At 38.0% G+C, this 20,717-nt stretch overlaps 1 protein-coding gene across 4 annotated transcripts in view; it reads left to right on the top strand.

Annotated features, from left to right (window-relative positions):
• Kcnh7 (potassium voltage-gated channel subfamily H member 7) overlaps positions 1-20,717 on the top strand; it is a 470,424-nt gene that overhangs the window by 288,251 nt on the left and 161,456 nt on the right. For all 4 annotated transcript variants that reach the window (XM_040745458.1, XM_040745459.1, XM_040745457.1 and 1 more), the window contains exon 3: positions 18,108-18,263. In XM_040745458.1, coding sequence (XP_040601392.1) covers positions 18,108-18,263 — 156 coding nt within the window. The remainder of the gene's footprint in view (positions 1-18,107; positions 18,264-20,717) is intronic.

The raw sequence follows: 20,717 nt of genomic DNA, 5'->3' as shown, positions 1-20,717 counted from the left end.
TAAGCCCATGATGGCTCCCTGTGTTGAAGTATCTCGTTCCTTGATCTCTTTCTCTGTTCTTCTCACAACTCGACCTTCCTGATCTCTTATGTTCTCCTCCCCATCCACTTCTATCCTTCTCTTTCTCCTCCCTCCCTCCCTCCCTCCCTCCCTCCCCACCCCACCCCCTCCCAAATTACTCAGAAGATCTTGTCCCTTTCCTCTTCTGGGGGTGGAGGACATGTATATCGCACTTAGGGTCCTCCTTGTTTCCTAGTTTCTCTGGGGTTGTGGATTGTAGTCTGGTTATCCTTTGCTCTTCATTTAATATCCACTTATGAGTGAGTACATACCATGCTTGTCTTTCTGTGTCTGAGTTACCTCACTCAGGATGGTTTCTTTTAGTTCCATCCATTTGCCTGTGAATTTCAAGATGTCATTGTTTTTCACCACTGAATAGTCCTCCATTGTATAAATGTACCATATTTTCTTTATCCATTCTTCAGTTGAGGGGCATATAGGTTGCTTCCAGGTTCTGGCTATTACAAATAATGCTACTATGAATATCATAGAACAGATGCCTTGTGGTCTGAATGTGCATTCTTTTGGTATATGCCTAAGAGTGAAATTTCTGGATCTTGAGGTGGACTGATTCCCATTTTCCTGAGAAACTGCCATACTGATTTCCAAAGTGGCTGTACAAATTTGCATTCCTACCAGCAATGGAGAAGTGTTCGCCCTTTCTCCACATCATCTCCAGCACAAACTCATTGATGTTTTTTATTTTAACCATTCTGACAGTTGGAAGATCATATCTCAGGGTTGTTTTGATTTCCTTTTCCCTCATGGCTAAGGATGTTGAGAAATTTCTTAAGTGTCTTTCAGCCATTTGATATTCCTCTATTTAGGTCTGTACCCCATTTTAATTGGATTATTTGGGGTTTTTGGTGACTAGCTTCTTGAGCTCTTTGTATGTTTTGGAGTAGATGATATGATAGTTTACATAGGTGACCCAAAAAAATTCTACCAGAGAACTCGTACAGCTGATAAACACCTTCAGTATAGTGGCAGGATACAAAATTAACTCAAAAAAATTAGTAGCCCTCCTATATATAGATGATAAATGGGCTGAGAAAGAAATCAGAGAAACATCACCCTTTACAATAGCCACAAACATAATAAATTATCTCGGGATAACTCTAATAAAACAAGTGAAAGACCTGTATCACAAGAACTTTAAGTCTTTAAAGAAAGAAATTAAAGGATATATGAGAACATAGGAAGATTTCCCATGTTCTTGGATAGGTAGAGTCAACATAGTAAAAATGCCATTCTTACCAAAAGAAATCTACAGATTGTATGCAATCCCCATCAAAATTCCAGCACAATTCTTCACAGGACTTGGAAGAACAATACTCAACTTTATATGGAAAAACAAAAGACCAAGGATAGCCTAAACAAAGCTGCACAATAAAGGAACTTCTGGAGGCATCATCATCCCTGACTTTAAACTCTAGTATAGAGTCATAGTAATGAAAACAACTTGGTACTGGCACAAAAACAGAAAAGTTCACCTATTCATTCTTGTATTTTTTCAGTTCTTTATTATTTGAGTTGTAATAAAAGCTTACCTGAGTGCCTAAAATCTCTACCATTAGACTCTTGGAGTTTTATATCCAAAAAGTTCTTACTAAATGAGTTCAATTATGTACAGAAAAGCACACATTGACAGTCAATAGTCACTGTCAGAGCATCAGACAAGGAAGCCATTCGCGCCCAGATGAACAGTTTCGTTTAGATTAGTCAAAGCTTGAATTTTAGATGATGCAGTTCACTTTAAGGCTTATATTTATACATTCCTTGTTATGAGTAAACAGCAGAGAGCACAGAAATTACTTATCAAAAAAAGAAGGAAGGAAGGAAGGAAGGAAGGAAGGAAGGAAGGAAGGAAGGAAGGAAGGAAGAAAAGAAGAAAAGAAGGAAGGAAGGAACCTCCCAAGAGCTAAGATGTACTCTCTTATCTGAACAAGAGGCTTGCTACACCTTCTGAAGTCAGCAAGTATTTAAGCAAGCAGACTTCCTTGAATGCAGAGACTGAAAATTTATAGAGGCAAGGACTCTGGAGAATTTCAGAACTACAGGCAAGGCCTGGAAAGACAACGATGAAGCATAGGGTAGCAGGATAGGAAATACAAAGTGTATCTCTCATCTCTAATTTGATCAGTCCTGTATTTTGTGTTACTGACTCACTAGTAACAAAACACACAATAATTCTTTGATATTTCTCTTTTGGTATTAACATATATTTTCACTGTACAAGGTGATATTATAATCTCTGTGTAGATGTTCAATAATTCAGTTATCATAATATCACTCCTTGAAGCTTGTTGTATTACTGTTTTCATTTGTAAATGAGGACAAACTTCTAGAGCACTTAAGTAATTTACCCCCAATATGAAACACAGATAAGTGAGAGACCCAGAAGTGAACCCCTGGAGAGCTCTAACTTGTTATCCACACTACAGCCTCTAGGGCTTTGGGGGGAAACACACTGTCACTCAGAAAAACGCATCACATCCTGCTCATCCTGTACCTTCTCCACAGTCTCAGTCAACAGCTGGACTACAGCAGTCACTCTCCTGTCAATTTGAAAAAGACTGTAGGCTACATAATAAATACAGAAATAGACTAGACATGAAGCAGCACTAAATGTGGCCCCCTTCCTTTGCTGCCTTTGGAAAAACATATCCAAGGCAAGATGAAGCATTGCAGTGTAACCACTGCCATCAGTCATCTGCTGCAGGAACATGCTTCATACATCCTTAGGGAACAGAGAACATCTGTAGTAGCCACATGCCACAAGGCCTGGTGTCAAAGCCTGGGGGCTGGGGTGCTCCCCAACAAGGTTAGTCATGCAGAACACCCATAATAGGACAAGACTGTCACCACAATTTCCTCAAATGTGTTTATCTTCCTGCTGCTCTTTTGTAAAACCAATATGAGTGTCATAAAGGAAAGTTTAAATTCTAGCTGGAGGATATTTTATTGGTATATTTAAAAACATGAGAAGACAAGGTACAAAAGAAAATAATTACTAAAACTTCAGGTTCACTTTTTTTCTCCTTTTACTACATCTGTTCCTAACATACCTAAGGAACTTAATGATAATCCAAGTATGGTCTTCACCCATGGCTGGAGACCCTCAGATGAGGCCTGAGCTTGTAGGTTATATGTTTGCTATTTGTAAATATGCCAGGAATAAAGAAGAGAATCCCAAAGATGTATGCTGGAGGACAGCTGCAGGGAAACATGGAGCTCTGAGAGACCGAGCTCACACCCATGACCCATAAGGAGGTGGAAAGGATCATCTTTGAGCTGTGAAACACATCAGTGTAGGCCACACCTTGCTGAGAAAATCTTAACTCTCCCATAGAACAACTGTGTGCTTCAGGGGAGTTTCTTATTCTTCTCATATAAATTCCTTTGTGGTAATGGGATTTGTTTTATAGAGTTAATTAAGGTTCTTATGAGGATCCCATGTGCCAGTTTTAAAAAAAAAGAGTTTGTGTAACTAGCAGGGAGCAATTGCTTGACAAAAGTATCCATTATCAAAATGAAAAATACCTGGCATGGGTTAATTACATTAGCTGCCTGGAATTGTTGCCACTATAGAACCAAATGGATAAAAATAAAATGGGATACTCTTCAGTAAGAAAGTGCCTTTCTCCTCCCAGGAAGCAGGAGAAAGAAATTCTGCCTACGCTGGACCACCACAGACATCTGAATAACGGAGAGTAAGCGGAAGGGTTTTGAAATCTTTACCCTCATTCATACAAACCATGCATTATGCCCTGGGTCACAGTATTTTTTTCATTGCTTATGCTTTTCCTCGGCCAGAAATAATGCCCCTCCAAATTTCTCCCGATTATCGTCATTTAAGATGCTGCCTGAATGATGTTTCCTGTGTGAACTTCCCATATCTCTAAGAAAATGACATGCCTCTTCTCAGATACTCCTTAGAGTACAAGCTTTTTGGTTACTAAGACACCCCTGTTTTTAGGTAAATTAACTATCCCTAACCATATCCTCAGTCCTCATGTTTTTTATCATGTTTATAGCACTTCCAGCTTGTAATATACTGTAGGTATCTAGCACACATGTCCTTGCTAAGTCTGGCAACATTAAATGTATATTTATACATTCTAAGAGATGCTAATATTATTTTGTTACTTTGGCCCCTGTTGCAAACACTAAAGAACAGAACACAAATTCAAACCAACCAACAACCAACAACAACAAAAATAAATATCCTTTCAATAATCACAAAGACTCAATAGGCAGAGCTTGCCACATATACAAACACACGTAAGATCAGTTGGCAATCATATATACACGGTGGGTGTGTGGTCCCCGGATCTTCATTGTGGTCTGACCATGATACCCTGTGCACATACCATGATGTGCACATTTGCTTATATTCTCAGTCAGCTCAGTGTTAATGTGACTTGACTGAGCAATTAACAGTTTGGTAGGATGAGCCTGGTTTAGGTATTTGAGGGATGGCCGGGGATGGCCAGAGTAATGTTCTTTGTTGAAGGCAGTTTTAGTTAAATAATCAAATATTTGAATCAGTAGAAAAATAAAAGCATACAAGTTTTAAAAAGTCATCACAAACATTCTCCAAATTCTCTAGTCAAAAATATAGGCTTGACTTTGCCGAAGAATGAAAATATTGTACATCAGTCTCAGCTTGTTCTCACACTTACATTATCTACTGTACTGTCAACGTATAAAACCTCAAAATAAAATGGAATCAAAGTAAGTGGTAACATTAATAGTTCATCTGAAAAGATAATCTTAACTATCAATAGGATAAAATGTAAGTTGTTTTCTTTTAATTTCAACCATCAAGTCATTTATATGTGACTGATCACTAATAGATATAAACAGAGTTTTTTTTTTCAAAAATAAAATTTACAAGTTGATTACTAAAGAGAGCCTAGCACCTGAACATAAATCTATGTGGAAAATGTGGCTAGTAGTGATTCAACAAACAATTATAAATTCCCATATACTTGGCACCAAAAAAGAGGGGGAAATGATGCCTGATTAAACACAATGAAAGAAATTTCTTTACATAATTTACGGTTAGTTCATGGAATTTCAAACGTATTGGATACTTGAATTAGTGATTTCATATGACAAAGCTTGATCTCTGCACTGAGGTACAAATTGTACCTTGTATGTGAAAAAACTATTATATTTTTCTTAGCAATTACCTTTCAGAGTTAAACATGCTTAAGAGAAATTCTGATGCTATATATGTGATCTAATGTGACAATATGATTTAATTGGATCTCTGAGAGCTTATACAAGAATTGTTACCAAGTAAAATATATCAAACAGGTGCACAACATTTGGCATCTCCCACCCTTTCCTAGCCCAGTATTTTCTTCTCCATAGATTGTTCCTCTTCCATAAGAACCTAATTGACCTACGATATTTACTTTCTTCCGTGAAAAAAGCTGTGTGTGAGAAAGAAAGCATTCCACAATTTAATGTTTTCCAGCGACATTGAGGACAGCTAGACTTTAACCATATATTTACCTAAAATAGAATTTGAGGGTTAGGGATGTAGCTCAAGCATAGAGTCCTGGTCCAATATTTGTGAGGCACAGAAACAGAACCATAACATTTCACAAAATAATAGAGAGAGAGAGAGAGAGAGAGAGAGAGAGAGAGAGTTGGGAAATGTTCCTTTGTAAAAAGATTTCCTTATTTAGAATGTGTCTAAATCTCCAATACTAATAATGGATGTTAAACATCTACTATAGAAGGGTATTTGCTATAGATTGATGGTCACAGAAATCTCTTCTTAGAATCATCTCCACGTTTCAGGGACACAGAGGCAGGAAAAAAAGAATGAGCCAGTTGGTGTTTTACTCTTCCTGAAGAGAGGTGAGCAAACATCTATTCATCCCAGATAGGATACCAATGATAGGACCAGAGAAAAGATGCCACCTGAGTCTAGCTTAATGAGTCAGCGAGGTTATTGAAGTTACATAATGGAGTAGGAGTGAGGAGTTGCTTAGAGAAATGTGATGACTCAAGGACAGCTGCATCACAGAAAAGCCCACCTCAGCATGGGTGAAAAGTCATGAAAGCTGCTTCCCTGAAGCTCCCCACAGGAGCGGGTCATTCTCCCAGTATTTACTACCACAATACCCTTGGGGAGGTATTTTGTGAGTCTTGTAGTTTTTATGAGCGTCCTTAAACTGTGAGTTTTATTTCCTGGGTCTTACAAGTCTCCCGTTTCCTTCCATGTTTCAAAATTCTATTCCAAAAGAAATGTTTCCATTCCAGAGATATCACTACCCAACACCAAGCCATGTCAGTGTTCAAATCTTTGATTCTACTACTTACTTGAAACACTTCTCTGTCGGAAACTTTTTCACGAAATAAAGAATGTTACTTGGAACACGTTCAGAATATGAAAGCCATGTTTATGGTGGTAATAATATATGGAAGGATATGGGCATCAAAAAAGCCCCCAAGGTAGAACTGTCTGCTTCCAAGTAACAAAGGCCAGGAATCTAAGTTATCTAAGCCAAAGGCATTGTAGAAACATGAAAGCCTGAGAAAAGAAATGAGAGGGTATAATTTTCAGCAAACTGCTATAAAAGATAAAACCCTTTTTGTATACACCTGATTTGAAAAATCATGGGATTTGGAGTCTTGCCATAGCAAAGAACTCAGAATAGCTTTTTGTCCAAATTGTCATAAGAGACAAGGTGTCCCAAGATCACAAGAGAAGAAAACTATATGCATAACTGCCTTCATGTGTGTAGGATGATAGTAGATATAGCATTGTGTGTTGTTAAGTTTTCATGAGCCTGTAATGATATAAAAGCTTGCAAATTCATCAGTACAGGGTCTGGTACACAACAAATATTAGAAGTTAACATGAGCATCCTACCTAACATGTGCTTTCAAGTGTTAACCAAAGTGTTCCTAAAAACACAAAATAATTCACACCTTCCTATTGCATATTAAAAATTTTAAAGTATGTTCTTGTAGTCGCTTAATATACTATGTGCATTAAGGGACAATTTACAAAGACCAGAAAAATCTAAGGAGTCAACCAGGACTTCATCGCTACAAAATAAAAGAAACCTGCATTGGACATTAGCTGATGAAAGGTCCATCTTCACCATCATTCCAATAGTTCTCTGATGAACCTGCTCATCCAAAGCTAAGGGGATTGAATTGATGAGTTCATATCTGGAATCCCTTAGGAAATAAATGTCTCCAATGCACCAGTGAACCTTTGGAAGATGGTTATCTACTATTTTCAACTGAGAAAATTACTTCTCCACATCAGTTAATGACGATAGCATTCTTTTATCTCATATATTATATGTCAAATTTTTGTTAAGTGCCTTAAATATGTTATCTCATTTTGTCTTACCAATAACACTGTGCATAGCTCACTGTCTCTTTCTTTGCCCACGTTACAGATGGGAAGTATAATTCTTGGAGACATTTATTTTTTTCTCAATATATTTTTATTTAAATTAGAAACATGCTTGCTTCACATGTCTATCCCAGCTCCCTCTCCCACCCCTCCTCCCTTTCCCCTCTACCAGCCCCCAAGCCCCCACCCAATCCCTACACCATTCCCCAGGGAGGATGAGGCCCTCCATGGGGGATCTCCAGAGTCTGTCACTTCATCTGGGGCAGGGCCTAGGCCCTAGCCCAAGAGTCCAGGCTGAGAGAGCATCTCTCAGTGTGGGATGTGCACCTAAAGTCCATTTGTATGCCAGGGATAAATACTGATCTACTACCCAAGGCCCCATGGATAGCCTACGTCTCCTCACTGACACCTGCAATTAGGAGGTCTGGATCTGTCCCATACTGGCCTCACATCCATCAGTCTAGGGTTCAAGAGCACCCCCTTGTTCAGGTCAGCTGTTTCTATGGGTTTCACTAGCCCAGTCTTGACCCCTTTGCTCATGACTCCTCCCTCTCTGTCATTGGGTTCCAGGAGTTCAGTTTAGCGTTTAGCTGTGGGTATATGCCTCTGCTTCCATCAGTCACTGGATGAAGGTTCTAGAATGGTATATAAGGTACTCGTTAATCTCATTATCAGGGAGGGGCAATTAAGGTAGTCTCTCAACTATTGCTTAGTTTGCCAGTTGGTTTCATCCTTGTAGATCTCTGGAAATTTCACTAGTGGTAGCTCTCTCCTCAAACATATAATGACTCCCTCTATTATAGCTTCTCTCATCCTGGTCTCCTCAATCCTTCCCCCGACTCAACCTTACTGCTCCCACATATCTTCCTCTCTTTTCCTCTTCTTGAAGACATTTATTAAGAAACCTGTACAAGATCCCTCATTAAGTGACAAGAATCAGATAAATAATAGTTCTACATGTATGCAACGCTACAATGTCAAGAATAGTACAACCTTGTCATTTTGAGTATTTAAAATTACTTAAATCAGACACAATTAAATACAAATTATTTATTCTGATACATGAGAAACTAATATTATCACATAGCAGAACATTAATGTCATAACCAAGTTTATATAAAATATACTAATTTTCCATTTTTAAGCTGGCAGACAATGAATAGGTAATATTCATCTAGTAGAGTCTTGAAAGGACAATTGTAGTTCCTTGTTGTTCCACTAGACACAGGCCATCTAAATTTGTTAATGATGGCAACCATTATTATTTATTATGTTAAGGACCCTTTCTTAAAGCTAAGGTATCATTAGATACACTGACTTCTTGGGTGCCTTTTTATTTATAATGCATCTGGTTAAAGCATTTTTTATTAACTCATATGAGTTCCTCCTGTTTGTTTTCAGCATGCTCCTTTAGAGTCAGCAAGGTGATTGGGAAAATAAGAAAAATGGCCACTGGTCTAGTGATCGCTTTATACCTCCCACAACAGTCAAGTTAGGCCCAATCTATATGAACAAACAGACTGCATGTGCTCACTGGAAATGACTGCTTCATTTATTTTTGTTGATATGATGTTGGGCAAGAGTTATTTAATGGTCTTTCTAAACGTATCTCTGTCTCTTTAATCAAATATATAGCTCCTACATCTTTGAACTTATGTTTTCTCTGTGGCATCACTAATAGCTACAGCAGGCCGTGTTTAAGTTCTCTGTTCAGTGAAGTATTTCTTTATAAGATATTCCCATTCTCAGAACAAAGTGTCACATCCTTAATGCCAATAGACTAAATTCCCAAAACATCAAGACAGGATCTCCCACGACCCTTGTTCATCTTTCCCAGGTAATAAAATATATTCTAGTGTGTAGTTAGTCAGCATAGAGTTAACACACATGATAACCCTTTACCCTCCCTACTTCTGTAAGCATCCTTAAGTAAACTTACAGGGTCACCAAAAGAAAAATATAAAAATAAAAAAGACATGAAAATGGAAAGAGGAGGTGACTGTAAAATACATTACGAACTTGTAGTAAGATGTCAAAAAATAAAAAACTTTACATGACTGTGGCTTTATTGAACTAATATTCCAGAGCCATCATTTTCCCTTTCAGTTCAAACAGTGGGTTCACAATACCAGCACAAGTAATTACAGAGCATCCCAGATTAATCTGTTTCAGCCACACTGTCCACCTTACTGACTTCTCTAGGTTGAGGCTATTCTGTACATGATGCAGATACAAAAAAGCACAAATCAATACTTACATAACAGAATCATCCCCTTTACTATTCACAAACCTGGCAGTTTGTTTGCATATGGTTACCCTTTATTATGGACTCTGATAGTCTCCTATGCCAGGGGTACCCTATTTGTAGTGGAGAAGTTCACTGAATTAGAATTCCACTTATAACCTTATTTTACTCCTTGAAAGGACTATCTGCAAATAGACTCACATGATATGCTCAGTACAGCATGTAGATTCTGAAGGGGCACATTTAAATCCATAGTAGAGCCTCTATTATGTGCTGTTGACCTTTCTCTGACCTTTCCCCTTACAGCTCACTTATTTCCTTCTTTACTGAGATGTGCATTCTTCAGCAAGTCCTTTCCCACTGAGTAAAAAGCTATAACTTTCTCCTACCCATGGTCCTCACTGTCCATTTTATTTGTTTTGATACAACATGCTTCTCACTCCACAGAGAATGAAGCCAGAAGAAAGAGAATCTCAATAATGTAGCAGGCTCAGAAACAGGTATCTTGTGTCTCTTGGACATCAAATACTAACTTCTTAAAGCTACAAGCTACTGCCTACTCTTGTCACAATGCTCCTCTCTATCAGTTGTGAGCCCCTCCTGCAGACAGCATTATGTGCACTATGTGACCATCAGGAAGAAGGGAGGGGAGCAAGTATCAACTCAACAAATATGTATGGTACTCCCATGCTGAGTGTTTATCCTGTAAGGTGGGATACTGGACTGCTCTATTACTCTTCAGATATTTTGACGAATTCTGGGGTGGCCAATAAATAGGAATGAACAACCTATTGATATGTAGATGGTCAAACAATGTTACATAAACTCTATAATCAGTAATTTCTTCTAGCTCCGTTCTAATACTTCAACGTATGACCCTTTGCTTTGGATTGGAGCTTGTCCAGTGGCAACATTGATATTATGAGACAGTCTAAAATGGAGATGTGTAAAACTGAATATAGGAGGCTACATAAGAACTGTCTATTAGGTTGTTATCACTACTACCCCTTCCAAAAATTCCTTTGAAAGTAGTAGTAAATTAAGTCATTCTTAGATCAATGAAAAATTAGTGATTTTTCACAAGTCTTCTTTGTGATATCTAAAAGCTTACACTCTTTCACCTTTGAGGCCAGGAGAGGGAATAGAAACACCAAAGAGTTAATGAGAGAAAGAAAGAAAGGAAGGAAGGAAGGAATGAAGGAAGGAAGGAAGGAGGAAGGAAGGGAAAATGATTATTACATAAGAAATCCAAGCACCAATTTAATTTGTTTTTCACATTTCTTCTACCTAAATCTACCATCAGTCATTAGTGACCAGCAACTTTCTTCTATGGGATCGCATTCCCCTTTGATTTTCTAACATGACTTTCTATTCAAAATTAACAGCCCTGCCTCTTATATGAGGCTTTTTGCTTCCCTAGAGACTACTGTATTTTATTTTTATTCTAGAGACATCCTTTAATGACATTTTTTAATCTTCAAAGGCCTTTCAGTCTACTAGAGAAAAAGGAATGAAAGCTTCCAAGTTTTTGCGAAATTGATTAGTTCAGACAAGAATATTCTCTATTTGGAGTCCCAAAGATAAACATTGTGGTTCTACCTCTAAGAATAGTAAAAAGTTAGAGGACAATGCATACAGGATTTGAAGGGCTACCTTACTGTATTAGTCAGGGTTCTCTATAGGAGCAAAACTATATCTTTATCGATATCAATTATTAGATTTATTAGAGTGGCTTACAGACTGTGATCCAGATAGTCTGCTAATGAAAAGTTCAAGTAACTCAGTAATCTAGTAGTGGCTCAGCCCTTGAGGCTGGATGTCTCAGCTGGTCTTCACTATATGCTGGAATTCCAAAGAGGGGGGTTAGTGAAGGAATGGACTTGTAAGGACAAGCAAAGAACAAGAGTTTTCCTCTTCAATGTTTTTATAGGCTGCCGTAATAAGGGGTGGCCTCCACTAAAGATGGATATTCCCACTTCAAATCAGTTAAGAAAATCCCCTCACAGTTGGATTCAGACACTTGGATTTTAGTCCATTCCAAGTTGGCAACTAAGAATAGCAACCACACTTGCCCTCTGAAGATCCAACGATAGGCAAATATTTTTTTTTGTTTTTATGAGACAGGGTTTCTCTGTATTGTTTTGGAGGCTATCGGTCCAGCCCAGCCTTGAACTCACAGAGATCAGCCTACCTCTGCCTCCGGAGTGCTGGGATTAAAGGCGTGTGCCACCACCGCCCGGCTTACGATAGGCAAATATAATAGCTCATATTTTTTAATTTCCTTCATGCCAGATATTTTTCTGAGCCCCCTATGTGTGCACAGGAACTGTTGTATACGATGACACTTGCACTGGGATGAAAATGCTGATTGTTTTGTTTGTCACCATCCCAAGAACTTTAGTCACAGAGGATAATTGACTGCTATTTGGATGATGATTTGACAGGCATGTCCTTTTATGAATCATCAGTGGCATTGGACTTCTACTGACTTTTTAGTGTGAAAACAGATCTAAAGATACAACATTAACCTGCATTAAACAATCAGCAATGTGCCTTGACTACCTACACTTTCCAAGCTCCCAATATGCTGGTTTCTATTCTGCTTTACTTGGGGTATAAAGTGAGATGAAGGAAAGGTTACGGAGTACAGCAATTTTCACTTGGCTTGTGTGTTGACCTTCTGTAGGATGGGAAGGTGTTCAGAGTTGATACTGCCTCTCACAAGCAAGTGGATAGGCTCTTCAGAAGCTGTGCTGACCTTACCTCTGTTTAGCTGTTTTTTCCTGCATGTTTTCCTCATAATTTAGATGGTCCTTATCATGAGGTGATCTCTCTCCTGCCTCTTCTTCTGGAGTCCCTGCATTCCTAGTTTTATGAAGTTTTTAGTCCAATGCATGGGTCCAGGTAAATGACCATCATCCCAACCAATGTCTTGCCCCAGTTACTAGGCCATGATATGCTCTGCTTTGTGGAAGAAGAGGTTAAAAATTCTTTGCCATTTGTAACTGGAGAATTGGAGCATCATGCCCAAAACTTACCTATTGTGCATTTCATTATCTTTCAAACACCTGTCCTCTACCTCAATTTAAAGAAACACCTTTCATTATGGAGTACACTTCAAGGGTCTTGGACCCACAAAAGTTTATGTTTTATAAAGGACCTTAGACGCAAAGTCCTCAATCCCTTTATATCACTCTCTTCCCCATGTCCAGGTTGCTTTATGTCCTTGGAATACAGTTTATGGCTTTGTAAATCTGCAGCATTGGAGATTAGTCTCATCATAGTTCATGATGTACTGGCTAGATTTTTCCAACTTGCTACAAACTAGAAACCCCCTGGGGAAAAGTAACTCAGTAAAAGAATCGCCTCCTCCATTATGCCCATGGGTATGACTGTAGGACATTATCTTTGTTGCTAATTAAGGGAGAAGGACACGGGCCTCTCTAGGCAAGGTGTGATCACTGGACAGCATGTGCTGTGCTGTGTAAGGAGGTAGCTGAAAATGAGTCGGGAAGCAAGCCAGTAAACAGCATTCCTCTAGGGGCTTTGCTTTATTTGGTTCCTGCTTCTTCTGCTCTGTGTTCCTAGTTGAATTATTCCCTGACTTCCTTCTATGATGGACTGTGACATGCAAGTGTGGGCTAAATAAAATCCTTCCTTCCCAAGTTGTCTTTGGCCATGCTGTTAATCACAGCAATAGAAATCAAATGAGAATTGACGATCTATTATATCACCATATTAACATGGTGTAAAGAATCCTATCCTAACACTTTGCTTCATTTGATTACAAGAGCAAGTTTAGAAAAGAAATAAAATTCATTTTCAGGATACAGATAAGGAAAGTTGGATCTGAGCTGAGCCATTTAGTACAGTTAGAGGGTTACTCTGAAAATAAAGAGCAGAACAGGGACTCAGAGACACATATTCCAGCTGCAGAGCTAGCAGTCTTCAACAATTGGGGCAATCGTGCTTTGTAGATATAGGTACTGTGTGCAGAGGAAATAGGTAAACGCTAAACAAAGCAAAGCTTAAAACATGTCTTGAAATAGAATTAGACCTTTCTTGATCTTAGGTAGTAAAATGACTTAATGTAAACAAAATTGGATGCAGTTATTTGAAAACAGTTCAATGTGCCTTGCAGAAGTGTTGAAATATACCACAATGTTTCTAGCAATATATATACAATATATATATATATATATATTATTGATGTCTTTCTAGCTATTGACCTGTGCTAGAACTATGAGTATGTGAGTAGTTCATCCATTAGCAGAACAGTTTGAGGAAATCTCCTATTGTTGAGTATATTTCCTGTACCTCCTTTCACTCTTGAACACATTCAAGCAGTTTCATGGCAGCAGTTCTATGAAATATTTCTCAAGGGCCTGCATGTTTGCTGGCATCTCATGATGCCTATTAGCAAGAGATCTTGGAGTCTTCTTTTAGCAACACTTCTGGCTCGGAAGCCCTGATGACTCACAATCTTGATTTCCCTCCCACTTCACTGTGTGTTTCTCCATGAACTTTACAGGGTCTTGGTCATCTTCCTTTTGACTCAGGAGTGCCTCTGGAATAAGATTACAAACTTTTTCTATAGTTGACTACCCCAGTGATTTCTAAATAACTCTGACTTGGACCAACACCTAAACTGAACTGCAACTCCTAGTGTTTATCGTCTCGAAATATCCACTTAGACACCAGCAAGAAATTTCAGAGTTACCATATTCAAAAAAAAATCCATGATTATACACAATCTTCAAGACCACTTCCTCCCTTGCTCTGTCTCAGTTTAAGAAATAGTATGTCATTCTTCTGGTCCAACACATTGCAAACTCTACCTGAGCACTCTCACCCACACCACCCTAGTATAAACTATTCGACACACTTGCTAGTTTTTTTACAGTATTTTCCTACTTCTTTACTTCCTTCCTGGCCTTCTCAACAAGCTATTGTTTGCATACATATGAGAGTGATAGTTTTAAATCAAATGACAGCAATCTTTGCATGGAATTCCCCAGCACTTTTTAACTGAGAAGTTCTCAGTTGGTGGGCCATTTTGCGTTTCCCTTGACCTAACCCCCATATCTCACACTCTGTAGTCACCACACTGGTAGAGTTAGTCTGACTTCCCTGTTATTCCTTGGGTACACAGGATGCCCTGTGAGTACATGTTCGAGACATAAAATACATTCAAGGAAGCTCATGCAGAAAAATCATAGCCTTTCATTTCATAATACAGCTAAGTATAAACCACTGAATTATGAATAAAGAGGTAATTGTTATATTATTCAAATTACCATGCTTTTCTTGACTAATAGCAAGAGTTTAAATTTTGAAATTCTGAGAAAGTTATTTAAAAAGAGTGCTGTTTCTCCTAAATAACCTTTTCTACTTTGGAAAGGTTTTCATTCAGGAAACAAAATATGGAAATGAACCCAAGTCTAGCTAGTATTAGTGCAGCATAATTGCATGCATAACTGTATAAATAATTGATGTTATTGTAAATATTCTGCCTCTTAACAAACACTATTAATTTTATTTGAATACATGATGCACTTTAACAAGGTTTTAACTTTTTCTTGAATTAATGATATTTAAATATCATTGAGTCTTTTCTTCTTCATTGTTAAAATAGTGCTTCATAGATTATGTTTCTGATCCTTTTGCCTCTATCATTTCATCCAGGAAAACATATTAACAATCACAGAATGATATCTCAGATAGAAGTGTTGCTTTACAGAAGCAGTAAATCAACAGTGTTTGGAAGTTGTAGAATTATGCAAGCTAAAATACATTCCATATATGCTCTTCCTCTGTATTCTGTGTCTCCCCTTTCACTGGGTGCCTTCCAGAGGTTACACAAGATTTATGGCTATGTCAATCCCCCAACCTAAAACTGGAAAGCGTGGAAGTGTGAGTCTTCAGTTGACTGCAAAAACAATATATTACTTAAGGGAAGCATGTAGGAAGCAGTCATAGTAAGCAATAAATCTCATATTAATTGCATGTATGTAATGAGGTGTGGATCTGATATACATGCATTGAACTTTTTTCCTGGGGCACAATAATTATGTGCTTTTCAGTACCCAACAGTAAATTTCAAGCATTTTTATGGAAGGGCATGATTTTCCTTTTATTAGCCAATGCAAAACAACTCTGTTCTATTGCAAGCCTATTAGATCTCCATCATTGCATCTTTTATTTATTGATTTCTCAAAGATCTATTTTATATTTCTGCTTCACAATCAGCAGTATACCTCAAAAGTTGAAAGATATGAAACAGCTGAATAACAAATCTGTGAATTCACAATTATATTCTAAATGGTGTAGGAAATGTCATTTTAAGTGGCAAAATCAATATGTATTTTGATTCATTAGGAAAGTACATAATGGCTATTTCTCACATCTCTTCAGAGTCTGTTTAACCAGCATGCATTGTAATGCCTGGCCCATGGCACTGCTATATTTAGTTCTAATGGAGCACTCTTAAATTGCTTATTCTGTGTTTACTAAAGTTGGCCTGTTTGTTACCATGGAAACTTCGACAAGAGCTCTAGCTAACTATTTTATTAGATGAATTGAAGATACAGCTGAAGACTGGAGGTGAAAAAAATCATTCTTAAAGCATATTTTTTAGCATCTGTAAAGTGTGGACTACTATCATATTAGTTGATGTTACATTAGGGTCTTTTCCATTTCAAATTTGGAAGGCTATCAGTATTTAGAAAATAAATTATAACTAATACTTCGGTATCTCTAAGGTACAAGGAGTATGTACTCTAAAGGGATATTTGTAACTCAGCTCTGTAGAAATTAGAAACTGTTGAAGCAATTTAATACCTGGCAAATAGCTGTCCAGCCTCATCTCCCAAAGCCCTTCAGCCTCCATCTATAGTAGTATCAGAAACAACTTAGGTTCTCAGCTCTGGTAGCATGAGCCATGATACAGGACTCTGCAGGAAGACAGTGGCTTTCTTCACTCCTTGTTTTGCTTGCAATAGAATTTGCAAGGCTGCTTTAGAATGTCAGCATCCTGTGGTACTTGAAGATGCTGGGGCTCTTGGTTCAAACCTGCTGCTATCTGTCCACACATTTCCCCCTCATTTCCAAATGTCCATCATCTTCTCACAATTCCCCTAAATCTCTTGTCAACCTTCATACACCCCTCTGACTTTGCTACTGAAACACAGTTCTCCTCAAGATAATCTCAACTAATCTTTAAAAATTGGAACAATCACAATACACAATATCATCTGAGAGATCAGGATCACTTTCTGAAGTTTTTACATTTACAGTTGGCCGAAACAAACCCATAGCTAATGATGAGATTACTCTCACTTTCACAATAGAGCAACTATTCAGAAGATAAGAATGGAAAAGAGCTGTTAGAGGATTACTTATTGTCAGTTCCAAAGGATCAGACAGAAGGCAAGTCATTTAGAGAAATCCAGCTTCTCATCAGTATTTCATAGATCATGAACGACAAAGATTATATTGGTGGATCAACAGTGGTAGCTAATGATAATGTGGAAAAAATTAATACAATAATATAGACATTTTCCCATTTCCTGACAAGTAAAACCATTGTCATTTGAATGCTGTGTATTTTTCTCATTTATTGCAGCACAAGTAAAATAGACAGCAATTTACTGTGTCCAAGAAATTAAGAAAAAGTATATAATTTTAATTCCAAAATCACAGTGATGTAAAATGAGTATCTCTTCACTCTTTATACAAGTATATTGTGGTGCCTGCACCACGAGCAAGTTTAATATATCGGCTGAAAGCCTGGAGATTGAAATGAAAGACAAGATGCCCAGTCATTTGTGCTAAGAGGTGTCTACTTTATTGTAGAGAGGGAGCAGTCTTATATATACAGGCTTACAGCACAGTGGAAAAATCCCTGGTGAAAGAGATCGTGTTTTCCTCCTGCTGGATGTTGATGTCAGTGGGGCAAGTCTGGGGCAGTCAGCCAGGACTAGAAAACAGAATGCACTTGGACTGGAAAAGAGGATGGACTTGTTGGCTGACCAGCGACTTACAGAGACCCGGTGGGGCCTGGGACCCAACAGTATATTTTTCACAGACATAGATTTAATACAAATAGATAACACATAGATGATATTGTTTCTAGAAGTTAAAAATATTTTCCTATACTATTAAAGTTGATATAGAATTTGATATTATATATTTCCCCAATATGATAACTGAATTACACTGTAAACTCTTTATGTATGTATATAAAGTAAACAGATGTGCAACAAATTATGTAAAAGTTAAATTATTTTATTGAATGTGAGCAGTCATTTAAGACAAACATTTATAGAAATATATTTCAATTTTATTACTAATGGTAGTTCACACCAAAGATAGATTTTTGATCTAACATTCATCCTTTCCTCTCCTTAGGTTCCACTTTTATTTGTAATACTCACATAATCCCAGTGAAGAACCAAGAGGGTGTGGCTATGATGTTCATCATTAATTTTGAGTATGTGACAGATGAAGAAAATGCTGCCTCCCCAGAGAGGGTAAACCCAATATTACCAGTCAAATCTGTAAACCGTAAGTACAAGGCCACATGTCCATAAAGTCCTCACATTCTGCTACTGCTGTAGTCATTTGCCTGAGTTGGTTCTCACATAGGAAGCACTACTACTTTATTTCAGATAGCCATAGCTGATATTAATCTTTGGCCCTCTACAGAATTTATCATCTACTTTGATAGTCATATATCTCAGGTATGCCATGATGTATTTTACCAATGCCTTTTGGGGGGGACAAGGTCATGCTATGTAGCTCTGAATGCCTCCTGAACTCAGTATGTCATCTGGCTGGCTGTGAACAGACTGTATCTGCTTCCATAGTGCTGAGATTAAAGGTGTGCTCCACTGTACTGACCACATGTTACGGACATGCTGGATTAAGTATTTCATGGAGGGTGAGCTTTTAGAGTTTAAAGACTCGGGTCATTTCTAGTTCCGTCTCTCTGCTTTGTGTTTGTGGGTTTAATATTTAAGCTTGCTACTTCAGCTGCCATTATCTGTTTCTTCCACACCACAACGAATTATTATCCCTCTAGAACCATGAGCCTGAGTAAACCATCCCTACTATAAGCTGCCTTGGCCATGGTGTTTTATCATAGCAAAAGAGAAGTGACAAGTAAAAACATTGTTCTTCTACAGCCTCAATGCTTAAAGGAGAGCATTGGTAGATAATAGCAATTTGAGTAGTACCTTGCATTTCTGTTGGCCTGTAACTCCAACAGACTGGTGTCTATTTTCTTCCTTTAAGTATTGCTGAAAAGGAGTCTAATGCCAGTCTTCTTGATCATGCTAGTTGTTTGGATTCTGGGGTCTTATGTAACTAGCCTTCTGGCCATTTTCATTACCCACTTCCTGTTTCTTCTCCAGTGTGGACAGTCTTCTTCAAGGGGAATATTCAGATTGCAGTTCGTCGTTCTAAGATTTGTGCCTCCATTTTCCTTACATAGGTTCTGTGTGGCTCTGTTCTCCAACTCATCCTGTGTTCTCCTCAGCAAATCCTGCTGCTTTAGTTCTAGGAGATCCTTTCTGGGTGTAGATGAAAATTGAAATCTGAATGTATTCCTGTAACAATGCTGTACGCATGCATTATAGGGACTTTGATTTGACCTCTCCCTATGGATTTCTATGGTTGGGAGAGGATTCATACGAAAATTGGACTTCATATACCTGGTATTTTAGGAGATCCTGGAAAACATCACAAAATGTTAATAATATAAATTTTAAAATCCTATACTATATATGTTAAATAACAACATGCATAAAACCAAAAGAATGTTTTCAAAAGGCTATGCTGCCCATCATGTCCAAACCTTGATGTGAGATATAAATAGAGGCCAGAGGTTGACACTGGTAACTTTTCCTGTGACTCTGTATCTTATTTTTGAGATCAGGTCTCCCACTGGGCATGGGCCTTACTAATTCAGATAGACTGGTGATTCTCCTGTCTGCCTCTCTGGTACTGAGATTCCAGGCCTGCATCACTACAGCCAACTTTGTGTGTTTATTTATGCTTTAGTGTGTGTGTGTGTGTGTGTGTGTGTGTGTGTGTGTGTGTGTGTGTGTGTGTGTTCATATCTGTGTGGGTGGATGTATGTGGGTGCACATGAGGGGCCCTGAAGATGACATCATGTGTCTTCCCCAGTTGCTTTATTTATTGAATCAGGATCTCTCAATGAACTTGAAGTTAATCAGTTCTGGCTAGACTACCTAGCCTGTTTGCCCTAGAAATCTCCTGTCTCTGTCTCTTGAGTGCTGAGGCTAACAGTAGCTACCATGCTTACCTGTTTCTCACATGGGTTCTTGGATCAGAATCTGGCCTTAAAACTCAAAAAGCCATGGGTCAACATTCACGTGTGTGCAATTTACTAAATGAGACATCATCCCATGTCTAACCTCTTGACACTGAAACACACAACTGCTATCTACAAAGTTCAAGCATGACAATCATATAATGGAAATTATTTTTAGATTTCACACACACACAGGTCATTTTTATGGCAGCTTATACTTTTGCATGGGCCTTTTTCTTAAAGCAAAAGTGTGACAAATGCATTAATGTAATATAATGCCAATCTCCTGAATTTTCACCCTGAAAAATACCACATTTTAGAAATTTTCTTGAAAAATCTGCAATTTATAAATCTTCCAAAAGATGTGTTTTGAAACAAAATTAAATTACTATTAAAAATTCTGATCCCAAACATTGTGTCTTTAAAATGACATCCACTTCAATTTTGATGTGTTTTCTTCCTATCAAATTCAGTCACCACTGTGTATGAGAGTGAACCTCTGTGGTATCTGCCTGCTCTGCCATGAATATCTATGAATATTTGTAAATATCCATGAATATTTCTTTATCCACAGAGGGAATGTGTAGTTAATTTTCTTAACCATCTTCTCATAAGATGCATTTTACAAGGGCAGAGGCCAGAGGTGAGCACTGAGTCCCCATCTTAGACCTGAATTCCTCTCA

The sequence above is a fragment of the Mesocricetus auratus genome, unplaced genomic scaffold (genome assembly GCF_017639785.1).
Source record: "Mesocricetus auratus isolate SY011 unplaced genomic scaffold, BCM_Maur_2.0 Super-Scaffold_100004, whole genome shotgun sequence".
In the NCBI taxonomy this organism is placed as follows: domain Eukaryota; kingdom Metazoa; phylum Chordata; class Mammalia; order Rodentia; family Cricetidae; genus Mesocricetus; species Mesocricetus auratus.
The sequence above is the reverse complement of the archived record's forward strand: the minus strand, read 5'-3'. Positions and strand labels throughout refer to the sequence as shown.